The sequence below is a fragment of the Ptychodera flava genome, chromosome 9 (assembly GCF_041260155.1).
Source record: "Ptychodera flava strain L36383 chromosome 9, AS_Pfla_20210202, whole genome shotgun sequence".
NCBI lineage: Eukaryota > Metazoa > Hemichordata > Enteropneusta > Ptychoderidae > Ptychodera > Ptychodera flava.
In genome coordinates, this window is record NC_091936.1 from 19922589 (window position 1) to 19949298 (window position 26710).

Sequence of the window (26710 nt, forward strand, 5' to 3'; positions counted from 1 at the left end):
TAATACTGTAGTTCATAAACACCGTCGGACCGAAGATAGTCAGTGCCTGGCGACTCCGCACCAGGGCTATGCATGGGAGCCATCTAACCCGACATACCAGAAGGAAACACATATTGGCGAGACAAAGGGGGCTAACCAATTAAGGTACGTTTGATATTATGAACGTATGACTCCGATCATGTCGGTAATCAAGGGTAATTCCGCTTGCGGTACATGATTTTTGAAACCATAATCTCCGCCATGTTTGTGGCAGATATTTACATGTTTCATCTCTCCATAACAAATTACGTCTTTTCGAAGGCCTAAAGGTCTAGCCGAACGTTACCGGAGATTACATGATAAGTAACTCTATATGCTGGTATCCCTGGTGTCGAGGATATCAGAGAAGCATTGGAATGTCCTTGAATGTTTTCCGTATTTTCTGCCATCTATGTTGCGATAGATCACGAACGTCGCTCAACGTAACAAAGGCGTACTTCTTTTATTATTCTGCTGAATGAGAGTACAGACGGCAGCCATGTATATTATGGCAAACTGTTTACAAGCATGCATTCCACAATTGAAGAGGGCAAATTTTACCAGCTATTTCAAACATGGAAGACATATCACGCATTGTACCGAAATCGTATATTGCAGTAAGAGTCGGGTTACGACAAATTACGGCAATTTTCAGTCGGCGATGTTTCAATCATACATGTTGGGTCGACAGAAAGCCGTTTGAAAATCACAAGAAAGTGTCAGTCAGACAGCCAAGCGGTTCTGTTTTTTTTTTGCCATGATGCACCGCTTAAATAAGTTGCTGGAATAAAGAAAACGACATCACTGTTCAGTAACCTTGAGTATAAATATCGTTGTACTGAAGGATAGTATTGTTGTTTTCAGTGATAGTATAACGTCGCTGAACTTACATCCCTGACAATGTCATCTTCAGTAACCTTTATGCAAATATCATGGTACTACGACTGTAGAATCGTACCACAAACACGACAATGTTGTGACGCGAATATCGTTTTGCCACTGCAACCTTGAACGTCATATTTCTGCAATGCCATTAAAAGCGATATTGTCAATTTCAGTAAGCTTGATCGCAACTGTCGCTTGGACGAATGCAATAATGAGATAACGTCATTTCAGTAACGAGGATCGTCCTACTACATGTGAACCAATCTTTGTTATCAGCCTGTCTTTACACGTCAGCTATTTTCACAGCGGGGAAACGAATAAATAAATAGCCAAAAACATGAAATAATTCGAAATGTTTAGTAGCCCAATGAGCCCTTCACAATAAACCGCGCATGGAGAGAGTTTAAGTAGGCATCGGGTCATAATATACGTGTTGAAAGACCTTTACAGCAGCCGCGGCATTTGTTTGGTATTTCAGTGTGTCAACTGTTAGTTAACTCCTTCAGGAAGCTTTGGCAAACATCTCTGCAGGGGCATTTTGAAAACACGATTCGTATTTTTTTCAGACATCCACCAACGGCACCTTCAAAAAGTATTCAAATACCATCATACACACATATGATTTTCAAATCGCCCTTTCCGAGGACATGTCCCCTGCCAACACCAATATAGGTTTACCAATAATTCTGTTTTTTACTGTTCAATGTGAAGTAGTTCAAACTTGCCTAAGCCGCTTCAAATATCAACCTTTCACAGTTACAGTGCTGTAATTCGGTCCCGTACATTTAATTTGATCAAAGTCACTGTCTCACTGTCAAAAATTGAAAAAAGTCCACAACAATCATGATATATTTTCACCACGGCCACCAATACTTATATTCTGATTCATTGACTACAAATATTTTGCCGAGTGGTTATGCGTGTGCTAGTTCATTGCTAGGTGAATAGGTGAACGGGGTCAATGGTTCAACTTCCATGGCAAGACAAAGAAATAAATTGTGTAACACTTCGATGGTTTTTCATTTCTAATAGTTCTGTGTATCAACCGCAGATTCCCTTTTCTTCTCCCTGTTGAGGTAGTCCACACTTTCCCAAGGCACAGATTTGCTGACTTCCATACTCGATAATTGACTTGCTAAAAGAGTTCCTCGCATGAATAGATTCTTCAGAGATCCTGTCGCTGGATGGATGAGTGCTACAGTCATGAACTTTCTTTTCATCCGTGTCATCACTCTTATCTCACATCTCCTGAGAAGCAAACGAAAACGTATTCTTTATAGCATCATAAATAAACAAACTTGTTCTCCGACACTGACCGAAGATCGTGAATGTTTCAAACACCTGGGAAACAATTTTATCAGCAAAGATAAAGTCATATTCATGGTGGATAAAATCGTAAATGTCGACTGGTAGCTATATTAAAACAGATGGATCATTTTAGGTCAGTGGGGTCAAATATGCTTATGTCAGCGATGTCAATCTCACTTCCGTCTAGATGGGGCCATACCAGGTTATGTCGCATCAGATAACATTTTATACTTCCGACATAAACTATTACCGACATTGGGAGAATGGAGAAGTTTACACTCAGACCTATGAGATGTAGCTTGACCGCTGAGTGAAGTCATTGAGAGAATGTCCTTGATGTTTTTGTCTTTCTTTCAAATTGGTCACGTAAGTTGTAAGATCGAATCCTATCAAATTACTGTAGCAGACGTCTGAACGTGTTAAACGGGCTAATCTCGCGTTTGCTCGGCTTCGTTTCCTTGCAAGTAAGTTTGTTTGTTTCACGATCGGTGATTTTTTTTCTTGTCAACAAGAATTAAAACAGGTTCTTGGCCGAAATTCATGTTACTTTGTCTATGTTAGGATCAAAGCCTGATTCTTTTCCTTCTTTTTGCACAGCTCTCATTGTGACAAATTTATTTGAATAGTTACTGATTTCACATGTGGTCGCCTTTCTATGACGATAGTACTAGATGGCAGATGTTGTGAAGTGCAGGTTTTGCGACCACCAATTATGGTATTTACCCCATAGTTTACATCAGTTACAAGACTATGAAATTATCTCGTTTTCTTTACTGTTTTCTTTGAAGGCTTCCCCTTTTACAACCGCGATGGAGGGCAGTAATTCCATGGATAGCTTACAAAAGCTGTATTTCTCAGCGGTGGAAAGAGCAGACGTCCGCACATTGCAAGACGTTTTGAAACAAAAGTCTCGATTTGACGTCGATGCCGTGAATGCCGATGGCAAGACTGCATTTCAGTTGGCAATCAAGTGTAACAGTACCGGTGAGTTGGCATTTTTGTAGCTGTCTGTCTGTGTGTCTGTCTGTCTGTCTGTAAATAAATGTATGTATGTATGTATGTATGTATGTATGTATGTATGTATGTATGTATGTATGTATGTATGTATGTATGTATGCCGGTCTGTCTGTATCAAGTGTGGGCAAATTTAAACACACGGCGAAATCAACTTCTACTCTGTTTGCTCCAGCGCTTTGAGATTTCAGCACTATCCATAATTCGTACGTCGTGGATTTCCCAATCAGAATTTAAGTGATTTAATATGATGTTCAGGAGATTTTAAAATCTCTTCTTTCATTAATTCAAGGTACATCACTCACGAAAATGTTAAATATTAAAAATTAAATATGCAAATGTTAAATTATTGTCTACCATGTTATACACTTGTTAGCTGTTGTTTTCTCTAATCCAGAGCTTCTAGAGCCAGATACGTCATATCATTCGTCGATAAACTTTAAGACATAGCATCTTTTGTGTGAAAAACTGTTTGTTGTTGTTGTTATTGTTATTGTTATCATTGTGTTTTACTCAACCAACAGACGTTATAAGAATATTACTACACCACAACGTCAATATTGGAGACGCCTTATTTCACGCAATCGAAAAAAAGTTCACCAAAGCAATCGAACTGATACTGAATCATCCACAGGTAAGTCCTCTGCTATTGCAGCTATGCTGTTTGTAGCTCCAGTGTCCGCAAATGAGAGTAAGTGAGCCAGAGAGTCTGCGTATCTGCGTGTTTGTGTGTCTGTCTGCCTGTTGGCTCGACATCGCGATATTAACGAATGATATTTCGATGAAAGGTTGTGGATGGATGTTAGATCTTATCTGCAGCAAAATCAAACTGAAAATATGGTAACAGTTCAAGTACAAGACCTAATCAAACGCCTGATTATCACTCCGTGACTGCCAAATGCATCCACTTTTCATATGAACCACTTATCAGCAGTGATATCATTCAAAACATAATACAAGTTTTAAATTGTATTGCCAACGTGGGCTTCAGATTTGATCATTTTTGTCAACACATTGATAGATTAATTTGTAACACGGCTGCAGTAGTTGCACAACAATCAACACTTTTATGTGACTGTTCCTTGTGAGTTGATAAGACATTCGAACTCGCACATCGGAATGGATGAGCCAGGTGATGAGCGGCTATCTTTTAAGAATTCTTATCACTTTTGATAGGTGAGTGAAAAGTCGGTAATGCTCAAATGATCAGACCATGTATTCCGAACGTTTCGCACGTGTTTTTAATCATTAAATGGCATCTATGCATGAACAGCTTGCATGATAAAATATCTTGCTGTACCAATGTTTTCAGGGTTAGCCGACAGTGTCGTTGATGAACAGTCTCTGCAAAAAGTAGTACTGCAGAAAGTTGCATCTTGTAACGCCATCACGCAACATTTTATTGAGTGTCCTAGGTCATACCATGCCCTTTTCCGAAAGAGGACATTCAGATATTTCTCGGTCTACTGGTTGCTCTGCACTTTTGCCGGGCCATGTAACGGTCTCAGCCGAGCCGAAAGTAATGAATTAACACATCTGCATTCTCTAAGTGGTATTTGGTTGGTAAGCAGCGGTTGTACACGTCAAATTTGTCAAGGGTTCACCATACGGTTGACTTTGACGACAAAGCCTTTTCATATTTTGTATATGTACGTCAAAGTAAATGCCATCTGTCTTGTGCTGATGATAGCATGTTCATTGAGGCAAAACAAACAAGTTACCAGTATGTGAAATCCCATTTGTAATGAATACGACATAAATTTCAACGTCGGGGCTATATTTACTTTCTCCACACTTCAAGCTGTGCATCAACGTCAATATTTTCTTTGCTTTGAAACCGAATCTGTCTGCATGCCTAGGGACTTAAATGCCCGACGGTCTTGACGCTTATCAAATTTAATATTGTGTCGGTATATTATGGGCTAGACTCCTAAAGCACGGTTAAAACTCCTCGATATTTTTTGAGCTTCAATTTCAAAGACAAGAAGCTCATCAACCAGTAGACAATCGTTACATCGCCATTCAGCCTCCCAAACGTTAAAGTTTTTGACATTGTACCCAAGACCTCTTATTAATCGTTGATTATTTTTATGATCTACTGATCTACATTTTTATGTTCTTCAGTTCACTGAAAGGTACGGCAGAGCTGATTCGCCCATAATGTCCCCTACTTTTAAGATGACTGATATGACAATCATAGTTTGAAGACGTCTTGAATCATTTTAATTGCGTTCACGATCCGCATAGTTATGAACTCTGTGATATTCATGTCATAAGGTAGTTTGCGCCTCTTAAACTTTCGCTCAAACTTTACTCAAGGAATCTTTCAAACATTCTCTTTCAAAATCAAGAATAAAAATTTGGGGCGATCGTGCAAATTTTGGTACTAGGGAAACAAATAACCCAAGATACCGATATTTAAAATTCAAAATGGCCGCCATCGCTGCGTTAACCCTATGGAGAAAAAGAAAATTTTCTATTTTCGAAAAACTAAGCAGGTGAAAAGTTTTCTTACACCAATAGCTTTAAGAGGAACCTCCACAAGTGGTATATCAGAAAATAATTGTAAAAGTTTGAGAGTCCAAATTTGTGTCCCCGAGGCGCGTTCCACCTACGTCGGTAAGCGCATCTATGTATTTTGGGAGTGGCTTCCTTCGGCCCTCTCAACTCTCTCCTTTTTGGGTAAGACGTACAGCGATATCAATTAACGCCGACCCTAAAACTAAACCTAACTCTAATTCTACATCATCTAAGGTTTGATTCGATTTCCTCCAGCCAATAAAGTCCCACGATTAAAATTTTATCATCTACCGAGGGAGGGGTGATGAAATCTTTCTGCATGTAAAATATGGTAGATTGAACATTTTGCTATTTTTGATTCGGAAGGGGGACTACATTTCCTCTCACTTACAGGGTCAAGACTTGATCGATGCTCACGCTGGAAGTTCAAGCGAAGAATTCCACCCAGATACAACTCCCCTGATATTGGCTGCACACCATAATGACCACGATATCATCAAGGTATTTTTTACTGTGTCAAGTATATCGGTGATTCATTTTGAATATCTGATATGTCTGTATGAACACAAAGCCTAGAAGAAAGTGGGACCTTTAGCTGGCTTTGGCGACCTCTGCATATGTGCAGACATTCCAGTCGAAACTCCGACTTCAGTATCGCTGCAAGACTGCATTTCCTTTTCAATCTAGGAAGTGCTAAGTCATGGTGGCTGGGGTGGTTAAACAAAATCCGGGGGGGGGGGGAGATATTCGTCTCATAAAAACAGTTATGTTTTTTTACTCTGCAAATGCGGCATATGCTTTTCCGAAATTTCCACCCGGTCAAAAAGCTTTGTTTCATGGCATAAAGATATCCTGATAAACAATACGAGGTGATTTCCGCGCATGTCTTGTTTCTCTGTTTTATTGCTATATCTTGCCTTGGCAAACGCATGAAGTCTTGCCTTTCCATAAAATGTGCAGCATGAACGGCATTTGAAATGGTATCACTGTCTATCTATCTATCTATCTATCTATCTATCTATCTATCTATCTATCTATCTATCTATCTATCTATCTATCTATCTATCTATCTATCTATCTATCTATCTATCTATCTATCTATCTATCTATCTATCTATCGCTAGTTATCTATATATCGCTATCTATTTATCTCTGTCTCTTTATGTATACATACATACATACATACATACATACATACATACATACATACATACATACATACATACATACATACATACATACATACATACGATATTATACCAAATATATATATATATATATATATATATATATATATATATATATATATATATATGAAGATACATAGATAGATGGATAGTCAACGGTACCATACCAAATGCCATCCACTTAAAAAAACCCTGCAAATACTGCATGAAATATATAGACAACGTATTTAAAATGTCTCAAAAATTTGCTTGAGGTGTTAGTTTTTTATAATTAAATCATAGTAATCTTTTACGATCGGATGGTTGAGTTTTCTGTTTTCCAGTGGCAAAAGAAGAATACGTCATTTCAAATTGGCCACAGTAACTGAACGTTCCCTGTCCAATTTTCATTCAGACAAAATATCGAATTACCGGGCCGATGACCTTAAGACATACCATATTGACATTTTACCCTTATATTTTTTCTTAAAGTTACTCATTAAGAGGGGAGCAACTCCAATTGCCGTATCCAGCTATCAGACTGAGAATCACACCATTCAACGTTCCATTGGTACACTGAATGTATACAAGGCACTGGCCAGTGAAGCGTACATTTGCGTCATCGAAACGGAGACAGAGACTAAACCAGACCCCTTCCAAAGAGCTTTCGAGGTATGGAACATATAGAGAACACCAAATAAAATCAGGTATCCGTTTGTTTTCTTCATAGACGAAAACAATACAATGTCCCATGATCTGGATGTCGCAAAAAAAAAGCAACAATGCGCCCACCTGATACATTTTTCCGCTTCTAATCTACAGTTAAACAGTACACCGCTAACGGAACAGTACATTTCGAAGAGAGCGAATGTTATCCTAAGGTTGCTAGCCAATGAACAAAGAATACACCATATCTAGAACGGGCCATGTCTTCACCGCGAGAAGGCTCCAAGGGGCAAACCCGAATAATGCTGAGTTCAAGCAAAGCCGTATCACAATTCAAGATTATCCTCAGGCATTAATGTATAATGAAAGGCCCCACTGAGAAAAAGGCACACAACTACCATACAAAGAATCAGGGGTCAAGCGTTCTTCGCTTGTGTGCCTTGGCCCTTTACCAATAAAGAGAATAAAGCCGCCAAACAGTGCCGTCTGAATACCAAACGTTACTCACTCTCTTTACTTGTGAAGTCGTTCCGTGTGAAATATTACTAACCGGTGATCGCTATAGATACACCCTCAATATTTGCAAAACATCTTCACATTTCCTCAGTTTTTCAGACAATCTTAACCTTTGCATGTGATGTTATGACACAACGTACGGGAGTTAATACACAATTGGAAATATTTATATTCGAAATATTTTGGCCGTATCGGCTGCATTCCAGGCACTCTATTCGAGATCTCCATTTTATTTTAATACTCAAGACATGCCTGATATGTATTAAAGCCCATAAACGATATTTTGTAAGAAAAATAAAAAACTATCTCGTGAGCACCAGATAGTTTCTAGTGCTAACGACAAACTTTCTCGTGAGCATGAGAAACTGTATGGCGTTTTGTAAAGTAAATGAAAAAAATTATCTCGCGAGCGTGAAGAAGTTTCTCGTGGGCACGAGATAGTTTTTCGTGCCTAAAAAGAAAGTTTCCATACTTAAATGAAAGTTTTTCGGTCACAAGGACCCATCTCGTGCTCATGCGGTTTAATTTGCTTTACAAAATGTCCCTCATGCGTTTTCATTTATATGTACTTAGAAATGTTCATAAATAATTCGCAAAAGGTAACTTTGTTCGGTTTTCTTTCACAGCTATGTCACAAATTGCGGGCAGAGAGTTCCAAAGAGTATGAATTTCGAGAAGAGTACCTAGAGCTCGCTGCAAAATGTGAGCAGTTCTCTGCTGATTTGCTCGGCCAGACACGGGATTCCATCGAGCTGAAAACTGTACTCAGTCATGACTCCCAGATGAGTAAAAGAGGCGTTGGTAAGGAAGGTCGCCCGATGAAAGTCTTGTATGCCGTTCAAAGACAGCATAAGAAGGTATGAGTAATGTTAAATTGTTTGTCCGAAGCGAACCAGGTTATGAATATCACGTGGTAGAAATAATGTCTCGATTATCTTGAATCGTCAGGACGCAATTAAGCTAGTGTGCTTATTCTAACGCTGGCTGCGCTGTTTTTAGAGAATTCTGCTCGCTCCATTTTGTATAATTTGAAGGATTCAACTAAACCACATCAAATTTGGTCTTCATTTTACAATTACAATTGACTCAGTGCAAGCAATGCGAGGAATGATTTCTCGTACAGACCGAAAAACCACTTACTTATCGTTTGTATGTATACAGGCACAATTTTTACGATGTTAGGGCCATTGCTCTAATAACAGCAGTGTATAGTCAACAACATAATATAGGAAACACACACAGAATAAAAGAATCATCATTATGAAAGAGATTTCGAAGGATGATGCGTATTTTTCCTTTGCATGAGTCATGGATAAATCATCAGTTCTTTACTTCTCCTCAGTTTGTGGTTCATCCACACTGTCAGCAACAACTGATTGAACTCTGGTATCGAGGCTTGGAGAACTGGCGAGAATCCAGCTGGATACGCAATGTCGTCATTTCCACTTTGATCATACTGGCGTTTCCCGTACTAGGCCTGCTGTACCTCATCTATCCGTACGGAAGATACGGGAGATTCATGAGAATACCGTAAGTGTTACTTATTGGACCTTTGAACGTCAACTCTCTTCAACATTGGGAAGCAAAAACAAAATAACAGGAAACATACATTCTATAAGGATTATGACAAAGCGATACAATGACGTCGAGATGGTTATTAAAGATTTACAAGTATACGAAAGCATCGTAAAAGTGCACCTGTTTTTAATGCAGTACATTTTGCAAAACTGGACGTGAATAGATTCGTATGAGAAATCATGCACAATTTTGAAGCTTACAAGGTGTCGAAAGATAGATGACAAAACTTACCTTCGATCCCGCTTACTGATATAACATTTGCATGTATATAATAATAATTGGTTTATTTACCCGATTTGAAAAAAAAGTCAATTACATGACACATGAACTAGAGAGGGAGAAAATAACAAAGTAGAGGGTAAATGGGGAGTGGGGAAATAGCTTACAGCTAGTCTAGCCCAAAGCCCGTCATGGTAGCTTGTCTGAAAAAACAGTACGCAAAGGGGGCTTATGATAACAATAACAAATAGTTCTTTAAGTAAATAAAAGAAAAGTGCTGAAATAATTACAATGAGAAGATCACTAAACTACTACATGGCAAAAGTGAAATCTGTTACTGATTGATCAAATATTGTCTAAAAGTGTGTTTGAAGTTGTGTAGAGAGTTTGTGGACTTTATATGAAAAGGTATGTCATTCCAAACTCTTGCTCCAGAAAAAGATACAGCAAACTGGCCTGACTTTGTTATTGCATGATGTGGACGTAGGTTTTGAAGTTGACAGTTTCTTGTATTATAGTCATGACAACCGACACTGAAGTAATCTGATAATGTATGTGGTGAATGCTTGTGAATCAAGCTGTAAACGAAGGTACCTAGAAGGAATTTATGGAGTTTAAAAACATCAAGAATATTAAGTTGAGTGAAACAAGGAGCTGAGTGGTCTGTGGTTGAGTTGAACATCATTGTGCGAACAATCATTTTCTGGGCTGCTAAGATACACTTTAAGCGTGAAGAGTATGTACTTCCCCAGACTCTTTGGCCGTAGCTGATGTGGGGAAGTATAAATGCATTGTACAAAATTAACAAAATGTGAAAAGGTTAAATGGATCTGAGTCTGTACAAAAACCCGAATAATCTTATTTATATATCAATATGTTCAGACCAAGAGAGATGCTTATCCAACAAAATACCCACAAAAGGGGCAACATCAACCTCTCTGATTTGCTCGTCACGAATGTAAACAGAACCCGAGACATTCACTTTCTTATGCCGGCCTCTAAATATAATAAAATTTGTCTTACTCCTATTTATTGTCAGTTTGTTGGAATCACACCACAATTGCATATCGTTTAAGTAAGATGATACAGCAGTAAGATCTATAAAATCTTAACCAGAGTAAGTATGAAAAAGATTGGAGTCATCAGCAAATAAACGGAAATCAAAAAAAGGACAAGCATTTGGAAGATCAATTATATATATTAAAAATAAAGTCGGATCCAACACTGATCCTTGGGGTACACCATGATGAATGCTAAATTTCTCTGACACATTGTCATTTAATTGAACAAATTGAGAACGGTTTGATAAATAACTTTGTATCCAGTGTAGGCAGGGGCCCCTAAACCCATAATGCTCAAGTTGTGACAACAAAATGTCATGGTTTATGGTGTCGAAAGCTTCACTAAAGTCGATTAATACCCCTAAAGTAGAATTTCCTTTGTCAATTTCATGCAAAAAATAATTTACTAAGTTAATCAAAGATAACTTTGTGCTGTGCTTCTTTCTAAAACCATACTGATGTTTGTACAGTATGTTAAACTTATTAAGGTAGTATGCCTCTCGAAAGTGAAAGACTTAAACTTTTGCTCAAAATTTCCTCAATGAAGCTTTAGAACATTCTGGTAACAAATCAAGAATAAAAATCAGGGGGCATCGTGCAAAATTTGGTACTAGAGAGACAAATTACCTAAAATTTCCCAATATGTGAAATTAAAAATGGCCGCCATTCCTGTGTTAACTCTATGAGGAAAAATAAAATTTTCGATTTTCGAAAAACTAAGACACAGAAGTTTTCTTACACCAAGAGCTTTAAAATGAGCCCCAAAAGTGGTAGATCAAAATAGCATTGATAAAATTCGAAAGTCCGAATATCTGTCCCCGAGGCACGTTCTACCTTAAATAAATCTGTGACACTGGTTTACCTACCGTATGATGGTAAGGAACGGCTTCATTGGCAACATTCACTTCAACGAACATAGGGTTTAGGGTTTATATTATGCCATCATGACTAATACATGCATTACCTTAGTACATAAATTACTAGTACTTCTTAAAAGATACCATGGAGGCGCTGTTCATAAAACACTGACTGCATCTCTCACAACTTACCTGAAATTGCGGACGACCTCATAACGTAGATGGTCGTCAACATTTTTTGCAACGTAATGATCAATATGGATTATGATTTGCAGATACGTCAAGTTCTTGATGCATTCGGCGTCCTACATGTGGTTCCTTGCGTTTCTATTCATGAGCACTACGCACCTCGAAGATCGCATTGAGGACGACCGCGAGTTTGAAACTGAAAAAGCTAAACTTAAATACCAGAAGAGAATTAGCGAACAGCGAGGAACTCCACCGACCAAAGTAGAACTCCTGATAGTAATCTGGGTTGTCGGTATGTCTTGAGTTGTTTCTTTTTTCCTTCCAGGTCTCAAACTCTGGTACCATATCTACTCCCCATGGTGCCTCCTTAATTGATAGTTTTGAAACGTTACTGTATATAATCGATCCTCACAAATGTAAACCACATCTATAAACATAAAATTACCTCTCAATGATACTTGAAAACAACTTTACCCGTCGAACAGCTCGGTCATACCAGAAATGGTATGCTCGACTATCTCATATTGTGAATGAACTTTGACCGAAATATTTGAAACACTGGTCTGATCATCGCTACCTGGACATATCGAGAATATGTATACTCAGTACTTACCTATCTATCTATCTATCTATCTATCTATCTATCTATCTATCTATCTATCTATCTATCTATCTATCTATCTATCTATCTATCTCCATCCGTCCGTCCGTCCGTCTGTCCGTTTTCTCTCTGTTTGTCTGTCCCCTCAGCATGCAGGTCAACCGGCTAGTTAGATTAACGCATATAGCCAGTTACATAACACACATGGCTACCAACGTGTATGTATACACACATACATACATACATACATACATACATACATACATACATACATACATACATACATACACGATTACGTGCAGACATAAATGATTCAACTTACGTAATTCGTACACAACTTAATGTCTTGTCTCTACTTTCGCTTACGTGACAAGACTTTTTACTAGGATGCTCAATCTGACATCTCGAAATTAATCAAAATATTGATCTAACGATGACTTTTTCCTTATTTATTGTGTGCTTCCCAACCAAGGGATGACATGGCGAGAAATCCGTGAAATGTGGAATTCAGGTCTTTCCGATTACCTGACAAACCCCTGGAATATACTCGATCTGATACAGCTGACGTTGTACTGGGCTTGGCTTGGTTTAAGGATCGCCTCAATTATCATGGTGAGTAAACTTTGTGCAGGGTTGTCACCCGTGTCATGTACATGTAACTCCAGACAGAAGACTAATAGATAACTTTAAAGCTGCTAAGCCCCCCTCCCCGAAAAGTTTTATATAGATTCTAGGTACGGTAAACGAAGATAGTCGGCCATGTTTAAACATGGAACGCCGGTAGCACAACTGTATACAGTACCATCCATTTTCAGTGCCTGATTCCTATCCTCATCTTGTCGCCTATTCTGATTCTTTTTGTTTGTTTGAAGTTTGTACATCGGTTGTTTTTAACTACATTTCCCCGCTGAGGTATAGTAGCTTGGGTTCATTTTCTCAATCGCTGGCTGGCATGTCAATTGTAGTACTCTGCATTATGTTTTTTTTTTTTTTTTTTTTTGTCTAGTTTTTCGGAAGCTCAATAGACCTAGTGGACTCGTTCTTCGGTAACACCAATACATCTACCCAAATCCCTTTTGGTAATATCCCTTTTGGTGGGTTTGGTGGCATCGTTTTCTTTGTACCGAACGAAACCGCGCTCCAATCAGATTTTGACTCTGGGATCGACTACGCCAGCGAGACGTCTTTTAACCTTCCTTCGCCCCAAAACGCTACGATGAATCCTGCCTTGGAGGAGCGACTGCACAAGATACTCGACGCAATCGCGGAAGTCTCGGATAAGATAGAGACCTCGGCGACGTACGAAGAAGCAGTTGCAAAAATATCCCTGCAACTGGAGATGATCAACCAGGCTGTTTCTGACTTGGCCGAACAGCAAGACTCTAATTACCTAGACGAACTTCCAGACGTTTTCGAAAATTTCATGTTCGCAAAGCCGCGCGGACAGTGGGACCAGTACGACCCGACGCTGCTAGCCGATCTCATCATGGCTGTCGCCAACGTCATCAGCGTCATCCGTTTCCTGAGGGTGATGGTGATAAACGAATACGTGGGACCCCTTCAGATCTCCGTCGGTAAAATGTTGAGGGACATTATGAAGTTTATGTTCATCTTTGGTTTAGTATGGGTTGCCTTTGCAGTCGGTTTGACGCAAGTGTACTGGGGATACGGCCCGGAGTCCATGCTTGAATGCATGAAAGAAGACTCATACGCAGAATGCTATGGAAGGAGATTCTTTGCAGAGTAAGCATGTGACCATTATCTATCTATCTGTCAGGTATCTTTGACTATCGATGATGGTCACACATGTCGAAGTTTACATACGTACGTACAATATGTGTGTGTGTCCGTCTGTCTGTCTGTCTGTCTGTCTGTCTGTATGTATGTCTGTATGTATGTATGTATGTATGTATGTATATATGTATATGTATGTATGTATGTATGTATGTATGTATGTCTGTCTGTCTGTCTGTCTGTCTGTATGTATTTATTTTAATTTAATCATATGTCCCTTTCTGTGTTTCTTTCTTTATAAATCTGAAGTCTGTTTATCTGTCCGTCTGTCCGTCCGTCTGTCTGTTAATCTACCTAATCGCTCTATCTATCAATTATTAAATCTGTACATGCATATACTCAGTGGATGTGATTATATCCACTAATAAATGTCTGTATATCTATCTGTCTGTCTGTCTTGATTTTTCTTCAGTCCGGTGTCTCTTTCTCTCTGTCTGGCAGTGTGTATGTCTCTTTGCTGCCTGCCAGTTTGTCTATCTGTCCATAGAGAGCCACGTGGTCTGTCTGCCTGCATATCATATTGTTTCCCAACACATTTCAGGCCTTTCCTTTCGATTGTCCCCTCTCTTCTAAATTTTAAGTGTTCGTTTACATTGTTTTGCAACGTTTATAGGAGAAAGCGTACAGGAGAAAGCGTCCAGTTAATGTATACAAATAATTTAATATCGTGACTTCATTACAAGTACAGTTCGACTTGGGGCACAGAACTAATGTTTTTGTCTTTTCTGTTCAAATTGATACGTCTCCTCTCACTTGCTACACCGTGCATATCACGGAGCAGTATATCGGCGTCATTGAAGACTCTGTTTTGGTCTCTGTACGGACTGATCGATCTGGAAGCACTGCAGGTTGAAGCCGACCACCTGTCAACAGAATTCGTTGGAGGGTTACTGTTCGCCATTTATCAAATTGCAGCCGTCATAATTCTACTCAATCTTCTCATTGCATTGATGGGAACCACCTATGACAGTATTGTGGTAAGCAATTAGAATATCTGGATCTTCCGCATAGATGGATTTCATACTCTTAAAATTTGCTGAAGGTGATCACAGGTCAATGGCACACTTAATTACTCCCACTAAACAGGTTGTGCTCCATCGGATTTTGCTGTTACTTTTTAAAAATATGAGAACTTGTCAACTGAAAGATTTCAACCGTTCCGTAGACAAGTTAATTAAAAAATCAATGTTATGTTTCAAACATTGCCGTAATCACAAGAAAATGAAACAAAAGCGACCATATCATGTCAAGCATAATTTCACACAAAAATACAGGATCGACAATAAGCGTATAAATGACCTACGTATTTCAGATAGAATCGATTTTAATCAGAGTCCAGTTCACTTTGCTGCTCACTTCTCTTTCCCAGGAAAATGCAGATATTGAATGGAAATTCTATCGTTCCGACATGTGGATGGATTATTTCAGCAGAGGGGTCACGCAAGCACCCCCATTCAACGTCTTGCCGACTAGCAAGTTCTTCATCAATGTGTTTCGGAGGGTCTATCACTGCTGTTGCTGTAGAAAGGATGTGAAAGTTCAAGCAAAGGTTTGTAAAATGTGTTTTGGTCATTAAAATGTTGTCAATCTTTGATAAAATATTTTGAACCTGCTGAATTAGGCTGTATTAACAAACAACGTGGACCTCTTTTGGGGGATTCAAAAACAGTTTGAAGACCCACAATGCGTTCAAGTCCCGCGGTTCTGACTTGCTATAATTTTGAAGTCCCACTGAAAGGAAGGCAAAATGTGTCCGATATAGTGCTTCGTCCAAAAACTATCAAATCATAATGTAATCTATTAACATTTTCCCCCATGAAAACAAGCTATATCTCTAAATTTATATGTGTTTAATAATTCATGTAAATGTACATGTACTTTGCTTGAAGTGGTGGGTACAACGCACATTTGTGTATAAAAGATTTTTTTTTTATTTCATTGACATTGATAATGTTGATTCTCTACACTTGGTAGTCTATAAGAAAGTTATGAAGGCGCATTCTCCAATATAAAACAAGCAATATATGTTCATCTGTCGACGTTTGATAATTGATATAAATGTACTTGATTAGCATTGGGTGTTTACAAGTGCATATGTGTACAAGAAATTTGATTTTGGAATTTCACCGATGTTCATCCAGTATACATGGGTGTCTATGACAAAAATATGAATATTTTTCTCCAATTTGAAACTTACTATACTTGATTAGAATAGTTTGGTTACAAGTGCATGTATGTGCGTAAGATATTTGAATTTTGAACTCCGTCGAAAATGTTGATGCACTATATATTGAGGAGTCTATGAGGAAACTGTGAATAATATTTTAAGATACAAAACTAGCTAAATTTGTGTTTTTATCTACATTTGATAATTGAAATTAAGGTCGTAGACTACCAAGGGGCTATGCAAAATTAGTCATGGCATGTGATTGCATGTAGAAATGTCAGAAAACGTACTAGGAATATTGTCAATTTCCCAAGATCTCTACTAATGAGGCATTGAAAGATACTTTATTGAAAATATAAAACAATTACCATGTCACCATTCTTGATTTTTAGAGAGCATCATAATTGAACGTTTTCCTTTGAAAAGCCGCTGATGCAAAAGTACTGACTCAGCAGTTTTTCACAAATTTTAAAATATTAAATAGGTTTCATCTTTCTTATTGGATCAGTAAATTCATATCTGCTGTTTATATCGGAAATACTACATGTAGAAGACCATTTAGAACCACAAGCGTAATTAAATAACACTATTTTTATACACCATGGTTATTGCTTTATTTGAAAAGGTCAAATTTACAATAAAATCGTGTGTCGTGCTCCAAAATCATGGGGTAATGGGTGATTGCATGTAAAATATCTCAAAAAGCAGAATGTGAACACCCATTTTTCTGGTCATATTTTTAATCTTCACCCTTCAACCTAATATGTATTTTCTAGAAAAATGACAATACTCTTGCCAGTTGGTAGTCCCCAACCTTAATGTACTTGATTAGACGAAGATAGTTACAAGTGCATGTGTGTACAAGAAATTTGATTTTGGAATGTCACTGGATTTTAGAATGTCACTGAAAATGTTGATTCACCTTACATTGTAGTCTATGAGGAAAGGACGAATTTTTTTTTTCATACAGAACTAGTTAAATCTGTGCTTTAAATCTGTACATTGAAGTCAATTGTCAAACATTTAGGCAACTGACTTAAATGTACATCGTAAGAATAGCGTGTTTGAAACAGCACATGTGAAAAACAAATATGATATTGGAATTTCACCCAAGTGATTATCTGTAGAGGTTAAAAAAAGTATTCTATGAAAGCTCAAATTTCAAATGACAAATTACATATCAATGGAGATATTATTGATATGGACTGTGACACGCAGAAGGAAGAGTCAGCGTTGTTTGTGCTTGAACAGTAGAGAGGGTCACTCTCTTTCTTGCAAACACTTTTGAAGGGTCACGGTTCTGTATGGAGTGGACGGTGGTCATGCATTTTCCCAGCTGGAGTCAATTTCACGAGGTTTTGGACACATGATAGCTTACCATCTCCCAAATTGTTTTGTAAAGGTTGACTGACCTAAAGCTTCCAGTTGTTATTGATGACACTATGTACTATATTCTAGATAATTTGTATTCTGTCGAAGTCCTCAAAAATACGACGGCATGAACGTTTGACTCTGACGAAGACCCAATGTATTGTCATGGGAGAATGATGTCGAATAAGCTATCTCCCAAATTGTTATTGAAAGATGTAGTTGAAACTTTCAGAAACTTTAAGTTGAAACTTTTAAAGGACAAATTTGAACAATAACAGGGCACAAGAGGGGTTGGGTAAGTAGAAATCATGGTAACCTTAATCTTTTAGTTTTACCTTAAAACTTTCGCCCGAAGGATGCGTCGAAAATGGAAATAGCAGAAAATGAAAGTGTCAGAAGGTATTTGGAAAGAAATTTGATATGCAATGAATTTTTAAGTTTCCCCTTTGCAATGTCATTTTGTAATGTCATGTTGTAAATTTTTCAAGTTCACCCTCCTGATATCTCCCGCCCCCTTCAGAGGTGTTTGTGAATGCAGCTGTACAATTATTTTCACTGCCATTCAATTTTTACCAACAAAGATTGTATCTGATGTATGAACGAAATTAAGTAAGTTACGGTGATTGACTGCAAATTTTAGACGAGAACATATTCATGATATTTTTATGAAGGAAATTAAGAAACCAGTAAGAATATTTGCAAGAATTACAGGGTAGAATAATTAAAACGAGAGTGTAGAAGATTGACTTTAGAGAAGAATCTTAGGAGGTTACGCAAGAAAATGGCAGAAATATTAAAGGTTTGAATGAAGCCCGTCATGGGTTGGTTAATGTTAGTGAACAATACTTCGTTACATGATAATGTGCATTGATAAGCGAGTGAAAAGACTCAGACAACCACCGTGGTTTTCTGCAGACATTCTTGATCTTATTCATGTAAGAGATTACCATCTTGTTAAAGCAACCCGCTCAAAGTCCCCCAATGATTGGTCATTTATAGATCTTTGAGAAACAGAGTTGTGCATTCGATTTCCTATGCTAAGCGAGCGTATTATCGTGACATTTTTAGGAACAATTCCAGAAACCCCTCAGTTATTTGGCGTTCAATCAACGAAATTCTCTCACATGGTGATTCCAGATCACAAAGTCCTTTCATTCAGTATGAGGGGAATACACTTACTACTCATAAGAATATTGCCCAGGCATTTAATACTCACTTTACTGGTATTGTTAGTAGTAGTATCGCCATTCTCTCAGTCCAACACCTGATTTTAGCCTTATTGGCGATTGGGTTATTTCTCAAACTGGTGGTAACATGGTCGATTTTCACATCCCTGCGATTTCCGTTAAATTTGTTGAAGAGCAGCTTTCTTTATTGAATGAATTTAAATCAGCTGGTAGCGATAATATTTCTCCAAAGCTTTTGAAGTTTGGTGTCACTTGTGTTGCAGAATCTGTCACCGATATATTTAATATGTCTATCAACAGTGGTGTTTTTCCTGATTGTTTTAAATGTGCCAAGGTTATTCCAATACATAAGGGAGGAACTAAGCACGATGTTAACAACTATAGACCTATCTCCCTTTTACCAGTTCTTTCTAAAATTCTGGAAAAGCATGTATATATTAGTCTTTATATTTCTTGCAGTCATACAAACTTATTGTCGATTCACAGTCAGGTTTCAGACAACATCACTCTTGTCACACCGCTTTACTCAAGTTTACTGATCAGCTGTTACAGAATATGGATGAGGGTTTATACAGTGGTGTTATGTATTTAGATTTATGTAAAGCCTTCGATCTCGTTGACCATGAAATATTGCTTACAAAACTTTCTATGTACAGGCTTTCCGAAATGTCACTAAAGTGGTTCCGTTCCTACCTTTCAGGGCGTAGACAATTTGTCACGTACATGAGAGCACACTCTGATGTTATGCCGATGGCAAGTGGAGTTCCTCAAGGTTCTATTTTAGGCCCACTCTTATTCCTAATGTTTATTAATGATCTTCCGCTTTGTCTCAATTCGGGAAGTTTGAATATGTTTGCTGATGACCAGACCATGTGTGTTTCAGGTATTGATATTAATCACATTGAAAATCGTATGAACGGAGATCTTCTTCCAGTTTCAAATTGGGTCCATAACAATAACATGGCTATCAATACTACAAAAACAAAGTGTATGGTTGTTGCATCTTCCCCCAAAATCAAAGTTTTTTTTGACTCTGACATTGTGTTTTATATTCATATTAATGACACTAGAATAGACGATGTTACTAGCCACAAACTACTTGGTGTACAAATAGACAACACTTTAAGTTGGGACGACCACATAAATGATCTTTGTAAAAAGCTTTCGACCAGAATAGGTGTTCTTAGACGACTTCGCGCTACTTGCCAAAGAAATGTACTTTTATTGGTTTATAATGCTCTGTTTCTTTCTTTGATTGATTACTGCTGTATTGTATGGGGTAATACGTCTAAGACAAATCTGCAACGTTTGTATAAATTCAGAAAAGAGCTGGCAGAGTCATTCTTGTGTGGACATGACATTTTCCTCTCGAACTCTGCTTATCAGTTTGCATTGGTTACCAGTTGATCTTCGCATTGTGTACTTCACGGCTATTATGTCTTTCAAAGCTCTTAATGACCTTGCACCCGGCTATATCAGAGATCTTTTCCGACCTCTTTCTGAAATGAATCGTTTAAATACTAGAAGTGTTAGCGCTGGTGACCTTTACCCACCAAGGTTCAGGACTACCATGGGTCAAAGGTCGTTTGCTTTTCGAGCTACGAAAATTTGGAATTCTATTCCTGTGTCTATTCGTAATTGTGAAAGTTTTTTGTCATTTAAATCTGCTTTGCACACTTATCTCTTCATGAAATTTTGTAACGAAGGTTCTGATCTGGATTAGATCATTTAAATTTGTATTTATTATTTATACGAACTGTATTTTTCTCGCATCTTCTTGAGCTTTTGTACAGCTCTTGAGGGCTCTGATGTAAATTACAATATTTATCTATTGTAATCAGATGACCCTCTTGAAATAAAGTATATAATAATAATAATAATAATATTGATAAATCTGGTATGGTTTTTTCGTTGATAGGCCAGGCAAAGATCAGAATCCGCCAAAGAAAGCCAGGAATATTATGAGGTTAGTAAACTCGTTATTTAATCATGAGTGTCTTAAATGATTATTAACAATCATGAACACTAATTAAGCTATTCTAATTACAACAATTACTGTACGATCGTGTAAAGGAATGGTAAAAGGAGACGCAATAGGTAACACCACCATGCATGAAGTGGTGGCGCTATGACAAGGTTAACGTTACAGAGTTTTCCAGTGTTATCCTTGTTTGAGCTCCGCCAATGACCCGACAGTCAACAGCGGAGCTTGCGCAACAAGAGTTTGTTCAACAGAAATGCGGCGGCTGAAGGCATCAACACAGGTACTTTTATCCCGTACAAACGATCATCTTCACAGATGAACTTGCCATCACAAATACGTTCAAAACTTTCTAGGTTTTTCTATTCATGGCAACTTTCAATTGATCTATGACGCATGTAAGAGAACCGTAATTCAAGAAAAAGCCATTTTCCTCATTAAATCAAAGACAAAATGTTTCACCATGAAGCGGTAAAGTGTGATGAGGGCAGGCACTGGTAATAAATGTAAAATATCAGTCGAAACGTGAAAAATATTTACTTTTATCTGTCATAATCTTCTTATGTAAGCTTACTCTCCATATAGCAGAGGAAAAAATTACTTTGAAGCGCGTGTGTTCGGAAATCTCTGAAGAAGTATATTTGCTGACATTACTGTGTCCCTCTTTTCCATGGGGATGGGGGAGAGGAGTTTCTGGGGATGGAGGAGGGGATATTCCTACAACCACACAAATAAATAATTGTCTAGTATATTTGTTTCCGTTGACTATGTTAATGTTCTCATCTGCATGTTCAGAGCGCTGTTTGTTCCTAAAACACATACTGATAATGAAGAATAATATTCTAAGATCTTTATTTATTTATACTAGGTATAACCCATTTAGTGATGAGTTCTCAAACAAAAAATAATTCACTATAGTTACCCGATCCGTCGCAGTTTAGCATTTATCTACGTGTGTTGGAAAACGTTTCGGCCATGTTTGCTTATCGAGTGGCAGAGAACTTTTTTGCATGACCCCGAGAGACATTCAGGAATTGACTTTATAAATACTGGTGACCAAATTCCTAGCAAGGTTTTACGTTAGCATGCAAGTTCTACCGTGAATCAGTCATTATCTTAACGACGTTCAAGTTAAATGATAAAAATATTACTTCTTTCCCCTTTTACGATTTCCCAGGTAGTTTGTAGGCGACTGATTCAACGATATCTCGCCGACAGATCGGCGGATTGTCCCGATAACTTAGATTGCAGTTATGCATCGAGGAGTGACTTATTAACTTTCAGGTAAAGTAGCAGAAATGTAGGAGATTCGAGCGAGGGCGCCATGACAGAAGTGTCATCGAAACGCCACAGACATAAAAGCCACAGACATTCCGAACAAGTGACGCGAGTGTAAAATATATACTTCACAATTCATGTGAAAATATCACAAGACATTACTGAAACAGTGTGATTGTTTAACCAGAGCTCGTCGTTACTGAAAATGGTTCAAGAGTTTGTAAAAGGGCGGATAATATACAAAACACGATTGGAACTATTTTGGTACCAAATGTTTCTCAAGTTTACAAAGAATACTTTTGATGAAGTTTACCTCGGCAATAAATTACCTTGTCCAATATATCTAAAGAACGAACCACCATAAATTGAGACAACTCAACTTTCCAAAATCTCAATTTATACAGCCTGAGGTCAAATAGGCCTGTTCAACTTTTGACAGTCCATGCCTTATCATCGCCGCTCAGAGCAGTTGCAGGTATACGTGCACGAGTTGCTTGCCTTTGAACGTCAAAACTCGTATCAGCCATGTATTTGCCATGTAATCACTTTTCTTGGCCCGTTATTATTATTTACAATCCCGGTAACAAGTCTTATTTCTTGCAATATAGTTATATTCACTAAAGTTGTGTGACAATTTGCTGGCTTACCGACATGAATACTGTTGGCATAAACTAAAGAGGATATACATCAATAGCTTTGCCCCTGTTATTTCTGTATTGGTTATCGTGAATGTGGAAATCTCGCATAGGGATACCAGCGCTCCGGTTTTGCAGATATGCATGTCGCAATCTTTTTTAAACGTACGTACGGAGGTTTTGTGCTCGCAGCTGAATGTACGTAACATATTGTTTGGTATTTTTAACCAGGTTTGAAATATGCGATATGATCCAGAGACTGGAGCAATCAATCGGTCAACTCAGGGAAGAGCTGCGAGACAAACTGCCAGGTATCGCTGACATCGACAGCCGACAGCAAGATGAAAGTAATGTTACAATAGAAGATAAAGGGACAACAGCTGAAGTACAACCGACAGTCTCAGAACTACAATCAGCGGAAGAACTAGGCCTGTAATACTTTGGTTTTGGGGTATCAACCATTAATGTCACAGAGTCACAAACAATATCATGTTTATCCACGTTGGTCCACGTGCAAAAATCCGTTTGGCTACACATTACGTCGCCCGTTCGGGTGGCACGCGCAAGAAATGGTTCGGTTCGGGTCCCCGTAGTCTGTTTCGGCATCATAGGATAGCTCAATGGTTACCCGGCCGCGAATTGACGAAGAAATGTCATATAAAAATAACGAAAATACATGAATATCTTTTAGTATGTCACTATCATATATCCAACTAACAACGTGCATGCATGATTCACAGTATATATCATGTTATACCCCCTAGAGATGAGAATAAATTTACAAATTACGTGAAAACAGTTTTCTCCATGTAAATACGCGACGCCGGCTCCGTGAACGTCGAGAACGTACGCATGCATGAGTCGATGATATCATCGCAGAAATTCGTGACGTTACGCGTTCACGTTGACGTAAAACGTGTAGCCAAACCTGTCTATTGACGTATGTGGGTAACGCACACGAAAGAATACTCACGAGTAGCAAGCGGTATGACTTATTATTGCCTGAATACATTGGTTATGTACACGAGAGCAGGTGACAATTTGCCCGATGCCAGGAGGGCAAATTGTCACTTGCTGCGAGGGCACATGTATTCAGGCAATATTTTTATTACATGCCTCTTCACAATTAATCTATATGGCATTTAGTAACATGCAGGGCATTTTCAAACAATTTTACCATTATCGACCAGTATCACACAGATTTAAGGAAAGTCAAAATAGCAGTGCGCGCATGGATATTTTACGTCTAGCGTTTAATATCTTCTTTGACGTCGAAAACGTCGCAGGGCTTCACTGGACTGGGTAACCAGAGAAACAGGTCAGTACATCGTTCACCAGCCCGCTAACTCCAAGGATGTTTCCTATTCAAATCAATGCACTGATTTTCACTCACATCGAGGAATGTAATAAACCACAAAGTCTAATAGTAGTCTAAGTAAATGTAAGCTATTGAATAACGAGATGGTTTGCTAGAGAATAGTACAAGGCAGCTGACGATAGCTGACAATGGCGTTAATGATTTGGATGGCACAACTCAAATAGGGAGGGAGACTTTATAGATTTTACCAGACATACAGGTGTGTTTATTTTAGGGAAAAAACATGTAAAATAAGATTTTTAGGTGATGTGACGGAGACGCGATGAGCAGTAATACTAGTAAGTATAGTACTTTTTTTCAAAGTGGAGAGGCAGAGTGACGCGACAAAGTTTTGGGAAAGGACTGTAGGTGACATGAGTACTTGAGTTGGATCTCTTTTGAAAACTGTTTGCCAGTGCGTGGATTGCAAAGGGAATAATGAACATTTACTTACTTGTAACAGGGCATTGCACTACTAGCACGCAGAGGATTAATGCTAAATACCGGGGCAATTCAAATGCACCCGTGGCCGCTTTACCGTTGATTAAGCCTGTCTGTTGCAAGCAGAAATTCTGTCTACAGAAGGATGATCAAACGGTTACTCTACCATGTTTCAATGGTGATAATGATTTTACTATTGCAAATGGAATATTGAACATTTGCTTTTGTAACAGGGTATAACAGGGTAAATGTCACATAGCGACAACTCGTTTCACAACACTTAGCACTTTGAAGGCATTTCTCCGCTTCAGTCTTGTACAGAATCTCTGTGTGTGTGTGTGTGTGTGTGAGTGCATGCGTACGTGCAATAGAGCACTGATATGCGCGTGTACACGCCTCCTACTCGTTTAGTGAGGCTAAAATTTAGCAAGACTTGTTGATCAATTTTAAAAATATCCACACGATTTATTAAAGTGACCCAAGTTATTTTAGATGTGTTACACACCCATCCCTGTAGGAGATTCAATGAATCCCATTTTATTTCTTAAGTGGCAATAACAGGATCCAGTGATTAGCTTTTTTTATTTATTGAACGCTTTCGCGAACTGAAAACGATCCATATACCGAGTATGTGTCATATATTGATGCCCTTACGGCACTATCCTGAGTGTTGTTTTTATGCCAATAGTACTGCAGATACTACAGTAAATGTCGAAATATGCACGTTCAATGTCGTCAGCTTACACATAACCACTTTATGAATAACGTGTTTATCAAGCTACGGATAGAAATATATAATAAATCGGTTATCACCAAACATCACATTTTTCTTGTTTTGTGTTACTTGTACTGCATCAGAAACTCGACTTCGTCTCATGTCTGATGCATCACAAATGACCCTTATTGTCCAAAGTGTCTCAAAATTGTTGAGGCACAAGGCACGTTATGACAATGGAAGAGAACACCGTAACTATATAAAACATCGTAATTCCAGATTTTTCCATTTGGGATATTCACTTATATAAGATTACCGTCGTCTATTAAAGGGACAAAGTCGGCCATTTTTCATAAATGTTGTTGACTAGTGTACATTTCCACGACTTTTGTAGCTGAAGTGTTCAATGAAGTACAGCTCTTGTTACTGGCGTACACAGCCATGACTTTTGTAGCTGAAGTGTTCAGTTGGTGTACAGCTCTTGTTGACTGGTGTACATTACCAGGACATTTGTAGCTGAAATGAGCCAATAAAGGCGTGAACATTTTTTGGAGATGTAGTATTATTTGAACTTCATCTGAAATGTCAGAATTCCTCATATATGCGATGAAGTTGCAATTTTCACAATCAAGTTTACTGTTTTAGAAGAAAATTCTGATTGTGTGACTTAAATTTTCCACATTAGAACTGGCAAAAATGAATAAGAATATGTTTAATCGTTTAAGTTTGGGGTGTTTAATGTGATGAGATACTATACTCCGGGCCCCGTTGACAATGTTGTGACGTTTATAAAGGGGGAAACACGGGGTTAAATGTACCCTACATTCACCAACTGAGCATCCCTGTGAGCATGCACACCAACATGACATTTGCTCGACAGAAGTGCAAAGTCTAAATATCATCAATGACACGAGACCCGTACTTCCCCGTTGTTGTCTCGTCTGAGAACTTTTTGTGCATATAAAATAAAATAGCTTCCTGAGATCACCATTTCCTCCTAACGGAATGGTAATAGGAAATAATGTTGCAGTCGATATTTGTCACGAAACTGTTAAAACCATGATTCCAAATGTTTAGTAAAACCAAGGCGAAATCTGCAAACTGTAAGATGCGTCAATAAAGAAACAAAAAAATCCGCGATTTCTCGGTTTGTTTGAGTGTAATTCTTGGATTTGGCAGGAAGTAC

The 26710-nt window shown here is 38.2% G+C and overlaps 1 protein-coding gene across 2 annotated transcripts; it reads left to right on the forward strand.

Annotated features, from left to right (window-relative positions):
• Nucleotides 1-26210, forward strand: LOC139140275 (short transient receptor potential channel 4-like). Of its 2 annotated transcripts, XR_011553970.1 has the most exons (16): nt 1-144; nt 3000-3195; nt 3750-3859; nt 6139-6246; nt 7404-7583; nt 8720-8950; nt 9436-9623; nt 12084-12289; nt 13071-13210; nt 13605-14341; nt 15174-15369; nt 15762-15941; nt 21036-21083; nt 22276-22382; nt 23243-25143; nt 25241-26210. XR_011553970.1 is itself a non-coding variant. In XM_070709418.1 (15 exons), the coding sequence occupies exons 2-15, from the start codon at nt 3021-3023 to the stop codon at nt 23445-23447; spliced, it is 2811 nt and encodes a 936-aa protein (XP_070565519.1). In that variant the 5' UTR covers nt 1-144; nt 3000-3020; the 3' UTR covers nt 23448-26210. The 2 variants fall into 2 exon arrangements, 1 of the variants encoding a protein (XP_070565519.1); XM_070709418.1 differs by having other exon boundaries at nt 23243-26210.
• Nucleotides 26211-26710: the final 500 nt, after the last annotated feature.